General features: G+C 42.1%; 1 protein-coding gene across 4 annotated transcripts in view; it reads left to right on the top strand.

Annotated features, from left to right (window-relative positions):
• znf385d (zinc finger protein 385D) overlaps positions 1-18265 on the top strand; it is a 332806-nt gene that overhangs the window by 243961 nt on the left and 70580 nt on the right. For all 4 annotated transcript variants that reach the window (XM_033046766.1, XM_033046775.1, XM_033046745.1 and 1 more), the window contains one exon: positions 14671-14833. In XM_033046766.1, the coding sequence (XP_032902657.1) occupies positions 14671-14833 (163 nt within the window). The remainder of the gene's footprint in view (positions 1-14670; positions 14834-18265) is intronic.

Raw genomic sequence — 18265 nt, 5'->3', positions numbered from 1 at the left:
GATTACGTGCCCTCCACTCCCGACCCTCATAATCGCAAAGATCATCTGGTAGTTCTAGTCTTCTCTAAGTCTTACTATGTTACTTCGACTGCTGTTATCTGTGATTTCACACCATTGCTTTGAAGATTGATACGCATGCGGACTGGCGGAGCTTCTTCACGTAATCGCTCACCGTAACTCCTCATAAAATAAAGATCAAACTTCAAACTGGTAAGTTCTCATTTAATCTTACTATCAATAATAATAATAATAATAAATTTTATTTATGGGCGCCTTTCAAGAGTCTCAAGGACACCTTACAAAGATTTAGCAGGTAGAGGAAAAACATGTAAGGGGAATGAAATAAGTAGTAGAGACATGACTAGTACACAAAGTAAAGACAGAATTCAATTCAAAACACAATATGACAATAATAGACAATAATAAAGTTTCAGAATTTTTGGACAATTGTAACCTTCCAAAACTAGAACTGAAGGAACAAGAGGAACTGGGAGCACAAATTACATCTAAGGAAATAGAAGACACAATAAACACACTTAAGAATGGAAAACACCAGGACCAGACGGATTCAGTAATGAATTTTATAAATGTTTTTACGACATAGTTACACCACGTCTACAGAAAATGTATACATACGCTTTTAAAGAACAAATCTTACCTGAAACACTAGCAGAATCAACGATCACATTAATACTTAAAAAAGATAAAGATATAGAAGAGCCAGGCTCATATAGAGCTATTGCTTTGTTAAATACGGATCAAAAAATATTAGCGAAAACACTAGCTAGAAGACTAAGTCAATATGTTATTAAATTAATAAATGAGGATCAAACGGGATTTACACCTAAGAGACATTCATTTAATAACCTGAGACGTCTGCTTAACATAATGCACTCTCACAAACCTCAAGAACAAGAGTTATCTATCATTTCATTGTACGCAGAAAAAGCGTTTGATCAAGTAGAATGGGATTATATGATTAAAGTATTGCAAAAATTTCAAATGGGAGAGAACTTCATCGCATGGATAAAATTATTATATAACAAACCCACGGCTAGAATATTAACTAATAATATACTATCTACGAAATTCCAATTAACAAGGGGCAATAGACAAGGATGTTCATTATCACCGCTGTTATTCGCTCTGGTAATTGAACCTTTAGCTGAAAAAATTAGAACACACCCGGATATTTACGGTTATAATACAAAATATTCAAATAACAAAATATCCTTATATGCAGACGATGTATTACTGTATATCACAAAACCCCAAATCAGTATACCAAACATATTAAATCTAATTGAGGACTTTGGATCTTTCTCAGGATACAGAATAAACTGGAACAAAAGTGAAATTATGAAAGAAGGAGGTTTTAATGACATGGCGGATGTGAGGCTCAATGGAGAGGGTGGAATCAAAGATCACACCAAGGTTGCGGGCCTGGGGAGATGGGGAGACAGTGGCGCCGTCGATGGTGAGAGTGGGGTTATTGATTTTGCTGAGTGTGGCTTTGGAGCCTATGAGGAGGAATTCTGTCTTATCGCTGTTGAGTTTGAGGAAATTATGTTGCATCCAGGTTTTTATAGCTGACAAACAGGAGTTAATATGGGAGAGGGGGGGGTTGTGGTCAATCATCCCATCCCATCAATGGAATTTAGTACAGTTCAAGAGTGTTTACGAGCTTCTGAAGAAGCAAGTCATGAGGTTGGCCAAGAATATGTCATTACAACTTTCGACGGGTGTCTGCATGAAGGCAGATCCTCTCGTGGGGAGTCATCCTGCAAAGTACAAGAAACACATGGTGTTGATTGGCACATTTCATGTCATTTGTGCATATTTCAAAATGCTTGGATAGAAAATGGAAGGATCCGGACTTCAGGATGTCCTCATGGAATCAGGACTCGTGTCTACTGGGTCTATGAAAGGTGTTATGACAGGAAAGAACTATGACAGAAGTCTGTACTGCCACAAGACGACGGTGGAGTGCTTGGAGAGGCTCCTTCTTGATGAATTCTTGCCTACGGCTGGAAAAGATGCAGTGCTGTCCAGTGTGCCAGAGGAATCAAAGGGCATCTTTCAAGAGCTAATTCAATCGCCAACAAAGCAGGCACTTGCTGAAGTCATGCCCAATGCAGATCTCAACACATTGATGGAGTCGTATGAGAGCTTCAAAGCTGATGTTCGAAAAGGATCTCTCGGGAAGACCGCACAATTTTGATTGTCGTACATAGATTCTGTGTGGATTGCTCTCTCATTGATTAGGTCTGTGAAAGAGAACAACTTTCCATTGTACATGCACTGTCTGTTTCTTATGCCTGATCTCTTCTTCACCTTTGGTGATCACAATTACTCCCGCTATCTGACCTACCTTACTGTGTTCTTGGCAAACATTGAAGAATCACATCCTGGTGCCCTGGCTTTCCGCGAAAGAGGTGCCATCAGTGTCGCTAGGTCGTTCATACCAGGAAACTAATGTGCTGTTGACAAAATAATTGAGGAGATGATCATGAAGCATGGCAAATCTTGAGGTGGTGGTAGTGGTGTTGGGCTCTCTGGCATCTTGGAAAATCACAGTGCTTATCAGAGATGGGTTCGAACTTCAACAGAAAGGGCACACTTTCTCTCTGCAACTCTCAGTCTCGCAGACATGACTTCTGGTACCAATCGCGGAAGCAAACACAGAGATCAACAACCAACTGAGATAAGGAAAAATGAGGCATGTGTAAATAAAACAATTGATGCAGTAAAAAGCTTCCTGAATCCTTTTGACATAGATGACAAGACTGGGTTGTATGTACTCTCTTCTGGTGCACGTGTTCCGACTGAAGTTGAGAAAGATGTCATAAAGGTACTTACCACAGGGAAAGAACAGAAAGAGAAGTTCATCAGAGACTTGAGATAAAGGCAGCATTCCCTGAACCCAACCATGGCAGAAACAAAGAAAAGAGTGAAGTTGAAATCATCTGAATGAAAGGTTATAGAGTCCAAGCAACAAGGAGATATTGCTTTTCAACTGATGGTCAAAGCACACAGTTCTGGCAGTCAACTCAATCTACAGGAGATTATGAAGTACTCTCTGATCCCTAGTACCCTACTCCATTGGTACATCAGAAAACTTATTTGCAAAGACTGATAAATCCAAGGGCCTACACTACCTATTGAAAGATTTAGATAACTCACAACCTCCTGTCAGTAACAAGACATTGATAGTGGAAGATGGCAATGTTGCATTCTACTATCTCAAAGAGATTTCTGCAAACTTCAAAGAAATTGGCATCAAAATCTTCAATGCACTGTCATCTAATGATGTAGTCTTCAGTACAGATATGTATAAACCAGATTCAGTGGTCGTGAACGAACATGGCGTGGGTGTGCGGACAAGAGAATAATCAAAGGAGGAAAGACCAAAAAACCAAGAGTTTGGAAGCAGTTCTTGACCAATGATGAGAACAAGAAACAGCTCATTGAACTTCTTCTTGACGTGTGGAGTGAGCATGATATGGCAAAGAGGCTAATGGAAGGTGATCTTCATTAAGGAAGGAGAGGCCACACTACTTACTTCTCAGAATGGGAAAGAGACACTGCAGTCTGAGATTCAATCCCTGAAGCCAAACCAAGAAGAAACAGACTTGCGAGTCATCCTATACTGCAACTATGGCAAAGAGCAAGGATATGACCACGTACAAGTCAAAAGCCCAGACAGCGATATCTTTTTCATATTGCTTCACTATGCAAACAGCATTCAAGACAGCACAGTGTTCTTAGACACAGGGAGAGGCAACAGGCAAAGGCTAATAGATGTCACCCATTTTGCAAAGCAGTCCTCCTCAGAATACTGCTCAGCATTACTTGGACTGCATGCGTTCTCAGGCTGTGACTCAACAAGTGACTTCAAAGGAATTGGCAAAATCAAGCCAATCAAACTGGTGCAACAGCATAACAAATTCGTGAAACCTCTGGCAGAGTTTGGTGATTTTCATAGAGTTGAAGATGATATGGTCCTAATTTAGTGTATTTTTTATGTATCTTAACTAAGAAACAGACTCAATTGCAATTACCAAATTCACAGACCCCAAGAAAGAGGGCAAAGTGTGAAAAAACAAACAAATTTTGACATATATTGAAATAAGGGTTAAAAAAACATAGTCCAAATGAGTTTTTTGCTTGGGAACATCATTTTTTCGACAGAAGAGATCCAATGAACATAAATGACACCAAGAAGTAGGATATAGGGCGAGGGGGGGGGGGGGGGGGGTGGGGGGAGTGTGGTAAGGTCGCGAGTAGGCTCTCTGGCCACGGACTAGAATAGGATAACCGACCGGTAATGTTAATGTCCGCCGAGCTTCACAGCCGTGTACTCTGGCTTCTTCTCCCCCTCTTCTCCTTCCTCTCCCCCTTCTCTCCCCATTCTCTCTCCTTCTCCCCCTTCTCCCTCATTCTCCCCCTCTCACCCCTCCCTCCTTCTCCCCCCTTCTCCCTCTTCCCCCCTTCTCACCCCTCCGCCCCCCTCTTTCAAAGGAATTACCGTACACTGTACTTTATACAGCGCCAAACTTCCTGTTCATCGCGGTGTGTGTCTGTATCACATTGGCTTTGCACTGTGCGACTTTCACTCAGACAGCGCTCCCCCCGCTTGCCCTGTACAACTCGACAGTCGCCTGAAAAATCGCCTAAGTGGGACCGACCCATTTGTAAAGTATTCTCTCCAATAGCTGAGTAAGCAATTATTAAATTGGTAGAACTCAAGTTGGTGGAGAATCAGAGGCCAAGATAATCAGAATTGATTGAAAACCTGCACAAAATGATTCTCCATACGTGATCCACACCAGATTATTCCACAGCCACTGACACAAAGAGTGATCTATTTTGCAGTAAAATCACTGACATAGTGATTAAGTTGCTGGACTTGTAATTTGAGGCTTATAGTTCATATCCAGCCCTGGCAGTTAGTAAATGTAAATTAAAATAATGAAGTGGAAGATAAAAACATTATAGTGACATTGAATCAATTTAATTGTTATAAAACTAATCTGATTCACCAATGAGGGAAAATAAGTGGGTAAAGTGAAACATTGCCCATAATAATTTCACCAATAAGTCTGGCCATATGTGATTCCACATTCGCTGGTGTAATTGGCTCTCCGAAAAGAATTGCTCTCTGAAAAGTCAGAACAGAGGCAGACAGCTATGGCAACGGCATCCATAACCTGTGAGCAGATGAAAAGGAAATTGCAGACGTAAGCCATGCTTGATTTTCCAGCTTTGAAATCACACAGGGTGCCATTGTGCTTGGGGATCCGAAGCTATGATGTTCTATCTGGTGGATGTCCTGAGAGAGGCTGGAGTAAATTGGTGAATGATGCAAATGCAGACAAGGGAACAGGCTAGCTTGGGTTCCTAGACATAGACATGGTCTATGGAAAATACATAGTCTATCAATTTCACTTCATAGATGCTACTCGACCTGATGGGTTCCACCATTTACATTTTGGTTTTTACTCAAGATTCCAGCATCTTCAGTCTCTAGTGACAATGAATGTAAATTAAATAGATTATAAAAATAGCATGATGACCATGAATCTATTGACCATTCACTCCATCGACCCTGCCTGATGCATTTGAAAAGCAACCAACATAACCATTGAATTTCACTCAGACATAATCAGAGACTTGTCCCACCCCAGTCACTCCTTGCCAGTGCAACTAATGAAAAGCCTTTTTTTTTTTAAATTTTAAAGGCTGTGTTTATGCTGTTCTCTTGCATAAGAATCTTATTTTTGTAACCAGTGAAGTAGGTTCTTGGAATCCATAAAGAAAACATTGCAACCTTGGTCTGGATGGCCAAAAATATATTTCAACAATTACAATTGACTGACCTTTGTTCCCAGTGCAGAGAATATTAGCATATTTGGTAGTTATTATTACTTTTCATTCTTTGTGGAATACCAAATATAACTTGAACAGAATAATTCAAATTATTGTCCAGCCGATTTGATGCTGCAATGTGACAATGACTCTAGAAGACTTAAAATGCCAAAAGTAATGGGCCTGTCCCACTTACGCAACTTGTTAAGTGACTACAGGAGACTATGAGGTCACCACATGGTCGCCACATGTTCGCCGGAGGTTGCCGGGGTGTCGCCTGCATGGTGGTGAGTAGTTCCTGCATTCTCGTAACTAGTCGCGGCTTCATTTTTCAACATGTTGAAAAATTAGCGGCGACCAGAATTTTGACGCCATGGAGAGTAGCGAGAATTATCGTGATGTAGGTGCAGTGGTTGTGGGTCGCCAGGAGGTTGAAGATTGTCGTCGGTTCTCATAGGTTGTTGCCGGTGCTGACTGGCTCATAGGGGGAAAAAATGTAAACAGTAGTTTTCAGAACCAAGGATAACTGACCAGTAATGTTAATGTCCGCCGAGCTTCACAGCCATGTATCTCTGGCTTCTGTAAAGTTGTCTCCACTCCTTCCCCCGTTCCCGTTTCCCCCTTCTCCCCCTTTCCCCCACTCTTTTAAAGGACTTAAGTGGCCCTTCCCGTACGTTGTGCTTTCACTGTCTAAATTACAGTGTCAACCTTCCTGTTCATCGTGGTGTGTGTCTGTATCACATTGGCTTTCCATTGAATTTCACTCAGACAGCGTTCCCCCCGCTTGCCATGTCCACCGCCTGCATAACTGGCTGGTGAAGGAAACGATCTGTGTATATTCCACTCTGACAGTCGCCGTACCAGTCGCCGGTTTGTCAGCGACCTGCTATGACTTGACAGTCGCTGGCAGTCGCCTGAAAAATTGCCTAAGTGGGACAGCCCATAATATGTAATTTATACCAAAGTAAGGTGTTGGAAAAGGGTGCTGCTTGCATTATCTTTCTAGGAAAGACAAAGCTCCCACTCTTGGCCGACGGCAATGATTTAGGCAAGGATAAGGTCAGCCTTTCACGTATTGCCAGCAATTTGTTTTATATGCAGGTAAATTTTAAATGCTGAATTACTATTGTTGTATTCCATTCTTCCTTAAGAAGTGTAGTAATTAATGACAATAGTCAGCTGCATTCAACATACCATACACCAATATTTAGTGGATTAGGACAATGTTTCATTAATCATCTAGTGCAGCTGAAATAATCAATCCTGTGTTAACATAGAAACTGAACAATTAATAATTTTCAAATATTTGCTTCCCTTGGTTACCATTTTTTGCGTTGTGTTTATCTGTTTGCCAGGGATTCACTTTGAGCATTGGTTATTTATGCCACTACCACTTTTGTTGTCATCTAATTATAATTGTTCAACTTTTTAATGTGCAACCATAGGAATTTTATAATGTTATATAGAGAAAGGCTATGAATGATGATTCATCATAAATCATTGGACGATTTGTGGAGGGCTCACATTCTTCCAGGGCATCCCAGCTGTTGCTGTGTCCCACAGTTTGGAAATGCTTACCATTATTACACACGTTGAATACAAATCGTAATCCCCCCCCACCCCCCTCTCCACATTACTACCACCAGCACCAGCACTCATTGCCCTGCCCTCACATTACCCTCCCACTGCCATTTCAAAGACCAATTTCCATAGCTACATCTCTTCGGCTCGATAGAGAATAAATAGAAAATCAACCGAGATTTTGGTAGGGGGCGCTGCACTGGCAGCAGCCTGTCGGCAGCGTGTCCGTCTTTTTTCAACTTTTTTTATTTTTTTAGTATGTTTAAAAGTCTGTTTTTAATGTTTCTTTGTGTGTTATGTGTGGGGGGTGGTGTGGGGGGGTAAGGGGGAAACCGTTTCGGCCGCCTCTTCCATGGAGAGGCGACTTTTTCAGGTCGCCTCCCCCGTGGCCTAACTGCTAGGATCGGCGCGGCCTTTCCCGGAGACGCGCCCGGAGCTTCAGCGGCGGGCACAGCGTGGACTCTCGGCGCGGAGCGGGTGAGACCTTGCTGGAGGGGAGCGCTCCGTTACGCTGGCCCGAGGCAGCCAGCAGCCTGAAGCCGCGGTCTGCACAGCTCCAGCTGGTGCGGCGTCTACAGCCCGGGATCTCACGTTGGGGACCCGGGTGGAAGAAGAAGCTTCCACCGCCGGCCCGCGGCCGTCTTCTACCGCGGGCGCGGTATGGACTTAACATCACCCCAGGAGGGGAGCTTCGACCGCCGGCCCTGCAGACTGCGGTGCTTCCGGCTGCGGCACGGCAGGTACTTTAAAACTTTGACCGCCGGCCTGCGGCCTACACCAGCCTGAAGCTGCGGTCTCTGGTTGGGAAGAGCCGATCCTGGACTCACCTTGACTTTGACTTTGTCCCTTACCATCTGGACGCCCGCAGCAACGGCTGTGGAGGGTGGAGGTCCCGACCACGGGGGAAAATGGAGGAGGACTGGCCAAGCTCTGTGCCTTCCACCACAGTGATGAATGCTGTGGTGGATGTTTGTGTAAAATTTCTATTGTGGTTGTGTTCTTTATTATTGTACCGCTGCTGGCAACCCAAATACCACCGACCTTGGTTGTGAGGCAATTAAATTATATCAATCAATTATATCAATCAATTATGTACCATGTTTTATATTAATATATTTACATGCCTAAAAGAGAGAAAAGTAACTTTGGATCTTTCCATCTTTGAGATTTCCACTAGGCTCCATAGCGGTTGATCAATTGATAGTCAGTCATCATTATATCATGTGACTGCCAATTTGGTGGCAGATAGTCCAAATGAGCCTTGATTTTCTCTCATTCAGCAAGTCTGCACAATCTGTGCCTTGAGTGGCCATGATGGATGGGACCATTGTTTCTAAGCATTACGAGCCAAGACTTTCTCCACACCTATCATGGTATTCACAATACCCACAAAGCCTGAATGGATCCAGGTGATAGTTTGATTGGTGCCTCATCCATCATCTAAATAGTAATTTGGTGATCACCAGTGCATAGTGGCTGCAGTGTGTACAATCTACAAAAAGTGCACAACGCTTACTTGCCAAGATAACACTGACAGCACCATTCTAGCCAGTGAACTTTGCCACCTAGAAAGACAAGATCAGACAGTGCATGGTAAAACCACCACTACCAGGTTTGCCTCCAGTTGCATTATTGTGACTTAGAAATATATTGTATTTCCTTCATTGTCAATGGTTCTAATTCCTGGAACTCATTCACCAACAGCACTGCGCTGGTACCTTCACCAAAAAGGCTATAGCAGTTCAAGGCAGCTTCCTAGCATCACTTCAAAGGTAAGGAGGGATGGGCAATACATTCTGGCCTTGCCAGCGGTGCCCAGATTCCAAAAAATACTAAATAATGTCACTTGTCACTAGAACCACCTTCACAACTAATTCAGGCTTAATACCCTGCATTATCAAATTTACATAAAGCATCTCTGTCACAATCCTTTATTTCGCTTCCATTAAATATTAAGGTCTATCTCAATGGAGATATTGGTCCGAAACATTGACATACACGTTTTGGTTCCACAGATGCTGCTTAACTCATTGAGTTCTTCCAGCATTATTTTTTTTTGTTCCAGATTTCAGCATCAGCACTCTTTGTCTTTAAGTTTAGATTTGTTTGACATAATTCTTATATTTGTAAACAGATCACACAACTTCCAGTTTGTATTAATAACTTAATGCACGGTTTAGGAAGAATTGATTTCCCCTTTGATTACATCTTGTTATCTTGAGGCATTAGGTCTTCAATGATAGCAACTGACCTTGATGCCAGCACATTGAACACAAATGAGCCAATCTTGGATTTATTACACTGAGGAGTTTTCAATAAAGCAGTTGATAACCATAATTAACTAATCTCCAGCAGGTTAGTTTAACCACTATTAAATTGCTGCATATTCTAAGATTGTGAAAACATAACAGAGGCATGTAATTGGCTAATACGTTTACTCACATTAAACACAAAGCACACTTCAAAAGAAAATTAATTGTTACAACGTACTTTTTAAAACATCCTGAATAAATGACAAACAATACACTATTATACTGGGGCTGCAACTCTTTGGGGATTCAGCTTATCTTGTCCATTGACCAACAATAGACAGCAAGACTTCCTAGAAAGATGACATGTGGACCTTGTTCTTTCTGACTTTCCCTGTAGTTGTAAAATCTCTGTCCATCTATTATGAGGCACTGTGATGGTTTGGAGCTACAGGCAAGAACTGTTCATTAAGACAAAGGAGTCCTGGTTTCACGTTATAGCAAATAGATAGCTAGATTTGCATGCAATACTGTGTACAGACTGAAATCTTGCTGCCTACTTGCTATAATGTGAAACCTTTCAGAGCACGGTGGTGAACACCAGCATAATGTGATCCCTGTGTCTGTATGACTCAGGCAGTACTTTTCAGAGGACTTCATTCCTTGACACTTCTGTTACCTTTTACATAATTTGTCTGTAGTATAAATTGAGTGTGCATATATTCTTAGGAAATGTGCACATCATGTGGTATAGTTTTGATATACAGCAAAACTCAGATAATCTGGCATGCAAATTGTAAATCCCGATGGTTTAGTATCCAGTTTACACGTTAGTCTGGAAAGAGAGCCAGAGTTTCAGTGTGCAAGTGGAGTGTGTGGCCAGGGTCAGGGTTCAGACCATGGGCCGGTTGTGTGGCCACAGTGGGGGTTGGGTTCTGAAGCACCAGGGCTCAGGAACGTGAGGAGCTTGTGGCCAGGGCTAAGGTTGAGAGTGCTTGCATATTTCTCACTCCTTTTAAACCCTCTGGGTTCACAGGAACAAATTTTATTAATGTTATTTGACTGCGTAACATATAAACAAAGTGAAATAAGATTTTATTTGGATATTAAAGGAGTGACTACCAATGTAACCAAATGCTAGCCGGTGTTGTGCAGCAATATTATAATGCAGCAACATTATAATGCAGTATCTCAACTCTTTTTACACATTGCAATGAATGCAGTTTCTATTATTTCCTTCCACTTCCAAACAAAAATGTGGTTGGATTATTCAGCGTATGATCAACCTCGGTGAGACCAAGTACAGGCTTGGTGATCACTTCGCCCAACACCTCCACTCAGTTCGCAATAACCAACCTGATGGTTGGCTCAGCACTTCAACTCCCCCTCCCATTCCGAATTTGACCTTTCTGTCCTGGGCCTCTTCCATGGCCAGAGTGAGGGCAGTTTACACCCCAGCGATATGAACATTGACTTCTTCAATTTCAGGTAATCCCTGCTTTCTCCTCCCCTTCCCAGCTTTCCCTCAGCCCACTGTCTCTGCCTCTTCCTTTCTTCTTCCCGTCCCCCCCACCCTCGCATCAGTCTGAAGAAGGGTCTTGACCTGAAACGTCGCCTATTTCCTTCGCTCCATAGATGCTGCCTCACCCGCTGAGTTTCTCCAGCATTTTTGTCTACCCATTCACACAAGTTCTGTTATCCCACTTTCCTCACCCACTCCCTGCATATTAGGGGAAATTTTACAGAGACAAGTGACGCTATGTCCACCTTTACAGCTACTGTATGTTTTAATTAAGTTCAAGACTATGGGGCAGTACATTGGCCATAAAGTTGCTGCCTAAAAGTGCCAAAGACCTAGAATTAATCCTGAATATGGGTGCTGTCTGTATAGTTTGCTCCTTTTCCCTTTGATCCCATGGGTTTTCTCCGGATCGTCTTGTTTCCTTCCACATTCCAAAGGTGTGCAGGAACCTACTTCAGAACCAACCCAAAACGTAATATTTTCCTTTTGTCCAGAGATTCTGTCTGACCTGTTGAGTTACTCCAGCTTTTTGTGTCTATCTTCAGTTTAAACCAGTATCTGCAGTTCCTTCCTACACACACGATACTATACGATAGAACTTTATTAATCCCAGGAGGGAAATTGTGTGAGTGTGTGTGTGTGTGGGTATATATATTATATATCCACACACACATTATATTTATATAGTTATATATTCATATATAAATATACACCGTTTTGATTTCTCGTTTATAACATTGTTTACAACTATATTTACATATTCTGTGGTGCTGCTGCAAGTAAGAATTTTATTGTTCTAGCTGGGACGTTGGAGAATAAAACACTGTTGACTCTTGACTTGCGTCGCTAATGTGTGGGATAGAACTAGTGTACGGGTGATCAGTGGTCGGCGTGGACTCAGTGGGCCGAAGGGCCTGTTTCCATGCTGTATCTTTAAATTAAACTAAAAACACTAAAACCAGAGGGAGTCTAAAGAAGCGTCTCTACCCGAAACATCATCCAATTTCTTCTATCCAGAGTTGCTGGCTGCTCAATGGAGTTCCCCCGCACAATTAAAACATGGAATAGTCTTCACCCTAGTTACTCAAACAAACGCAACTAAATTTAAGGTACCTCTTTATTCCCCAATAACTCTTTTTTGCTTAAATTCAAGTCAAGAGTCAAGAGAGTGTTATTGTCATGTGCCCCAGATAGCACAATGAAATTCTTGCTTGCTACAGCATAACAGAATGTATAAACATAATACAGAACAGGAGATAAAGGTCCAGTGTGTTTATATACCATAGACCATATATATACACAATAAATAAACAGATAAAATGTAATAGGCTGTTATTGTTCAGCCCTCCACCACCTCTAGTTTAAATTCCATTTAGAATATTTATGGAGGACCAGGAAACCAGAAGCAAGAGTTACTCCAGGGAGTTACTCCAGATCCAGGGTCAGGGAGTGATTCTGCGTTGGTTTTCAGCAGTCGAGGCGAGGCGGCGACCGGACAGCAATGGCGGCCAGATCTCCCACAATTCAAAGCGAGAGAGAAAGTGCCCAGCGCCGACCATTTGCCGTGGCAGTGCGCATGCGCAGGGCGGCCGATGATGTGCTGGCCATGGTTGTGCGCATGTGCAGTGGGGAGGATGTGCTGGCCACAGCAGTGCGCATGTGCAAGGCGGCCTGTCGTGCCAGCCAACGAGGAGCGAGCGGAGAGCAGAGCTCGGCGGCCCGGACACGGATACGGATGGCGGGCGGAAATGGAGATTGACAGAGAGAGAGAGCGAGAGAGAGAGAGAGAGAGATAGAGAGGGGGGCCCGCTCAGAGTTGAACGGCAGGTGTCCTGCCTTGGCCGGAGGCCGCCTTGATTTCGAGGCCCTAGGCTTCAGCCTATGAAGCCTAGTGGTGAATCCGGCTCTGAATAGAATAGAATAGTTTCTTTATTGTCATTGTAACATGAACCATGTACAACGAAATTGTAAAATGTCAGCCAGTCAGTGCACCATTCAAACATTTCCAAAAGCTAACGATACATACAAGGTAAAATATTTAAAAAGATAAACAACTAAAATAAATATCATAAAAATAGCACGCATAAACACCCAGCCCTACATCCTTCTGTCGATTTCACAGTCTCTTAGTATGTATCGCCCCTGCGTTCCTTGGCGGCTACATTTAGTGCCTTTATAGCAGTGGGGTAAAAACTGTTTTTAAGTCTGTTTGTCCTTGTCCTTGTAGATCTGTACCGTCTGCCTGACGGTAACAGTTCAAACAGGGAGTGTCCGGGGTGGGAAATGTCCTTTATAATACTCTGGGATTTTTTGATGCAGCGGGAACTGTGTAAGTCCTCCAAGGTAAGGAGAGGGCAGCCGACAATCCTCTGGGCGTTGTCAATGGCCCTCTGGAGCGCTTTCTTCTGAGCCGCTGTGCAGCTGGTGTACCATACGCATACACAGTATGTTAGGAGGCTCTCAATGGAGCACCGATAAAAGGACAGCAGCAGTCTCTGAGTGATGTTATTCTTCCTGAGCACCCTCAGGAAGTGCAGTCTCTGCTGGACCTTTTTCATCCGGCTCTGCGAGGCCCCCCTAGATCTCGAGGCCCTAAGCTTAAGCTTGTCAAGCTTATACGTAAATCCGGCCCTGCATGAGCCCCTCTTTATTACTAATACTGAAAGAGGCATGAGTTATTTTCAATAGTTTTTTTTCAGCAATCTATCTGTTGATAGATGTTGTAACAGCAGATTGTCACAGACTGCTGTTCACGTTCTTATGCAGGCCTGTATCTGCACCCAAGTTCATATAGGGCGAAATATATTATGAATGTTTGTGTCATTTCAGTTTATCACATATAACAGAATCCCACGACAAATGATACATATTAGGATTGGTTATACAGAGGTGTCTATTGTAAGAATGATTAGAATATAAATGTGAATTTCAGGCCTGGTGTCATTACAAAAAGAACTACTTCTTTCTCTGCCACTGCTATGAAATCAGCTCATTCTTTTATCTTGCAGGAGCCAGATCACGTCATTCATTGTATATGGATTATAAAAATAACATTTAATACTTATTTTGCTTACTTTAAGATATATCAGCCTGTATGTTTCATAATTTAGAGTGCACTCTCACATCATCTCTTGATGTCTCATGTCATTTTTTATTTTTTTTATTATCAGTAGCATGCATGTGCATTTGTTCTATGTTCCTTTTACCTTTTGTTTCTGATAACATTGTCTGAAAAGTTATTTCAATAAGGGCACCTGTTATCAGCCACTCAAGGTGTGTAAGTCATTTTGATTTGAACTACTGTCATGACATTCCTGATTAAAACTGTGAACATGAATAGTCCCAGAAGGTGGTGCCCATTATTGAAAGTTGTTCTGTATTTTCACCAATACAGAGGATGACAGTTAAGAAATGAGCCTGATTGCATGGTTCATTTGTTCTCCTTTGTAGAGCCAAGCCGGGGCACACTACAAAGGCACTAAACATGCCAAGAAGCTCAAAGCACTGGAAGCCATGAAAAATAAGCAGAAAACTGTTGCTGCCAAGGACAGCGTAAAGACCACCTTCACTTCCATCACAACCACCACCATCACTGCCAGCTCTGACAAAGCAGGTTAAGAGACACCTTTGTTCTTTTTCATTTGTGTGCCTTTTGTCTGTTGTTGCTTAGGCCTGGCAAAAATATATATGCATTAATATTACAAAAGGTTGCAATAAAATGGAATGTCCATTATTTTCCATATATTTTCTTTATCTATTTATTTCACTTTGCTCAGTTTCTCTTGGTTTTCAATGGTGTGAGGTAGATTCCTGATGATGGTACTTGAGTCTCTGACTATATTTCATGTACCTGCTTGTACCCCAAACTCTTGAATAAATGCTACTTTATTCAGCATATTTAGTGGAGACAAACTTTTAATTAGTTGCATGCAATTGTCATAAGATTTCCCAATGTGGTGTGCTTGCTGTTTTTATGAGTGTTTTATTTTTGGCTGCAGCCAGTTATCAAATTGTGCAATTGAGTTCCACATGAGTACGTTTATCATCTATTCATATGGGAACTGGCACAAGCTTGGTGATACATGCAAGGTTTCATGTTGAAATTAATCCGACTCTAGGCTCTATGTTGAACAATATCTGGTACCAGTGACACAACCAGGAAATGTTAACCACAAAGCTGGATGTTTAAAATCAGAATGACTCTGCCTGTTCTTTGAATTCCCAGTAATATTTTTAAGATTCATTGTATTAACTCAAAAATATTGCAGTATCAATAATAACACAGGTTATTTTTATTTCCTGAAACATATTACAAAAGAACAGTTTTAAATAAAACTAAAGTTTGGAGCAAAACACAGTTTGAATACATTATTTAAAATCTAGTGCCCAAAGAGAGTTTGCGATGTTAGAATGTGAAAACTTAAAGTTGGCTAATATTGATATTAAAAATAAATGTAATAAGTATTTAGGAAATGTTAAATATACAAATATAGGGGTCCCTACGTTACATATGACCTGTCCTCAGGAAATCTGACTTTGCATGTTCTCCTATATATTTTTTAAAGCATTTTCAAGCTAGTATAATGATAACATGTTTCATGATATTCATTAATGATGAGAGACAGTATGTATTGCATTTGTTTAGTTATGAAAAGTGTTTGGGTGATAATTAAATTGAATTAAAGAATTGTAGCAAGTGTATGTAGAATAGAATAGAATAGAATAGAATAGAATAGAATGCCTTTTATTGTCATTCAAACAGCTTGGTTTGAACAAAATTGCATTCTCTGCAGTCTTACATTACAAAAAACACAAGACCCACACTTAACACAGTTTACACAAACATCCATCACAGTGAATCTCGGGGTGGGAGATTGCAACCTTCACGTGGTCCACCCTGTTTCAACAAATGCAATCAACATGGCATGCACAAACAGAAGATCAAACAGAACAAGTTGTCTTACAACTTTAGGCTGTGCACGCCATACGCAAGAAGAAGAAGACAGTGAATCTCCAACACCTCCTCACTGTGATGGAAGGCAAAAGTCTTATCTCTTCCCTTTGTTATTCTCCCGTGGTCCAGCAGTCCAACTACAGCGTCGAGGCGAACTGGGGTTCCCGATGTTAAAGCCCCCGGCGGGCGATGGTAAGTCCCGTGGCCGTTTAAGCCACGCCGGGGAATGTTAGGCCCCACTCCGAGTCCTTAAACCCCGCGATTCCAGCGGGGGAAGTTGCCGTTGCGGGAGCTCCGAAAAGCGGTCTCCCACCAGCTCCCAATGTTCCTGTCCACCGGGACTGAGGCCGGAGTCTCCGACGCTCCGAAGTCGGGTCGCAGCCGCGCGCCATCACAGCTCTCCCCGCTCCGAAGACGGCCAGCTCCGCGATGTCAGGTCCGCAGGCTCCACGACTGGAGCCCTCAGGTTGGTCCCGGTCAGAGGCTGCCGCCGGCTCCACGATGTTAGGCCCAACGACATCGGAGACCCGACAGGGAGAAGTCGGGTCCCCGTACAGGGAAGAGACTAACGGTTTCCCCCCCGCCCCACCCCCCACATATACACAGCTAAAGAAAAATAATAAAAACTAGACTCAAGACATACATTTAACAAGACAAAAATTTAAAAAAAGAGACAGACATACTGTAGTCGAGAGTGATACAACACGGTTACTATCACAAACGGATGTTTCTGTCATATGGGGAATCAGCTTATGGACTGTTCACGTGATACAGAATCCTCATGTAACCTGGGATCTGCCTGTGTTACAATTGTAAACAGTAATTGTTTGGCTTATATTTATCACAAATGGCATTAGGACACATTGAAATGTATAATGTTTATATATACTAAATTTTCATTTATATACATATATACTACATTCCCAATTCCTCAAATTGCTGATAATGGCCACTCAAGCTAAATTTTTCTTCACAGGCTAATGCTTAACTCACTGGAGTTCCTTGCATCAAGACAACCCCATATGAGGAGAAGACAAGCCAAAAGTACTATTAACTTTCCCAAGTGCATGCACAAACCCCTTAATTACCATTAAAGGATGAAGCAAATGATGGGAATGGTTTCAATAGTAATCCAATTAGACAATAGGGAAGGGAGGGGGAACTCAAAAGTCACTTATGAAAAACATAGTAATAAGCACATTACTTGTCATGATGTAACAGTATAGCTTCAAGATTTCAGTCTTAATGAAGAGCTCTGAAACAGTGGTAAAAATTATAAGGAAATAGATTCACAGTATTCATTTTCTTTCCAAAATGCCGTTCCATTTGAACATAGGATGTTCTTGCTTGGAAACTACAGCATCTCATTTATTGCATTATTAAATACACATTAAAGTGTTTTCCTTTAAAATGTATTCAATTACAACGAAAATGCTGATGAAGGAATTGTGAAGAAAAGTTGAAGGACACTTAGCTCAATTCTGTTATTTTTCAAGCAGTTACATTTATCTTCTGGGCATGATTGCTGTATCTCTCTTGTTTAAGCCAATATTGGAGATAGATATTTGATGCGTATGGGTTTTTTGATTTCCTTGATTTTATTATGCTGTAAGTATTTGCAACCTTCAAGCATGATCGCATTATAATAGAAACTAGAGTTCTTCCCAGATATAAGATTGGAATCTGTCCCAGGCTAGACTGGATTCCAGTCAGTCAGCAATTTTGCTGAACTACACAATGATCCTGGCTCTCTTTCTCTCTCTAAAGGGCCTGTCCCACTTACGGGACCTTTTCGGTGACAGCCAGCACCGTTGAAAATTCAGCGGCGATTAGAAATACGCTACAACTCTTTGGGTGAATAGGGGACCACTCACGACCATACAGGCGAACCTTGGCGACCTCTCACGACCACATGCCCCTGGTGACACCCCGACATGTCGCCAGGGGTCACCTGTATGGTCGTGAGAGGTATCCTAGTCACCCAAAGAGTTGTAGCGTCTTTCTGGTCGCCGCTGAATTTTCAACATGTTGAAAATTTTCGGCGACCTATGACGGATGCCGGCAGTTGCCGAAAAGGTCACGTAAGTGGGC

The sequence above is a fragment of the Amblyraja radiata genome, chromosome 2 (genome assembly GCF_010909765.2).
Source record: "Amblyraja radiata isolate CabotCenter1 chromosome 2, sAmbRad1.1.pri, whole genome shotgun sequence".
NCBI lineage: Eukaryota > Metazoa > Chordata > Chondrichthyes > Rajiformes > Rajidae > Amblyraja > Amblyraja radiata.
This window is presented reverse-complemented; position numbering and strand designations above follow the sequence as displayed.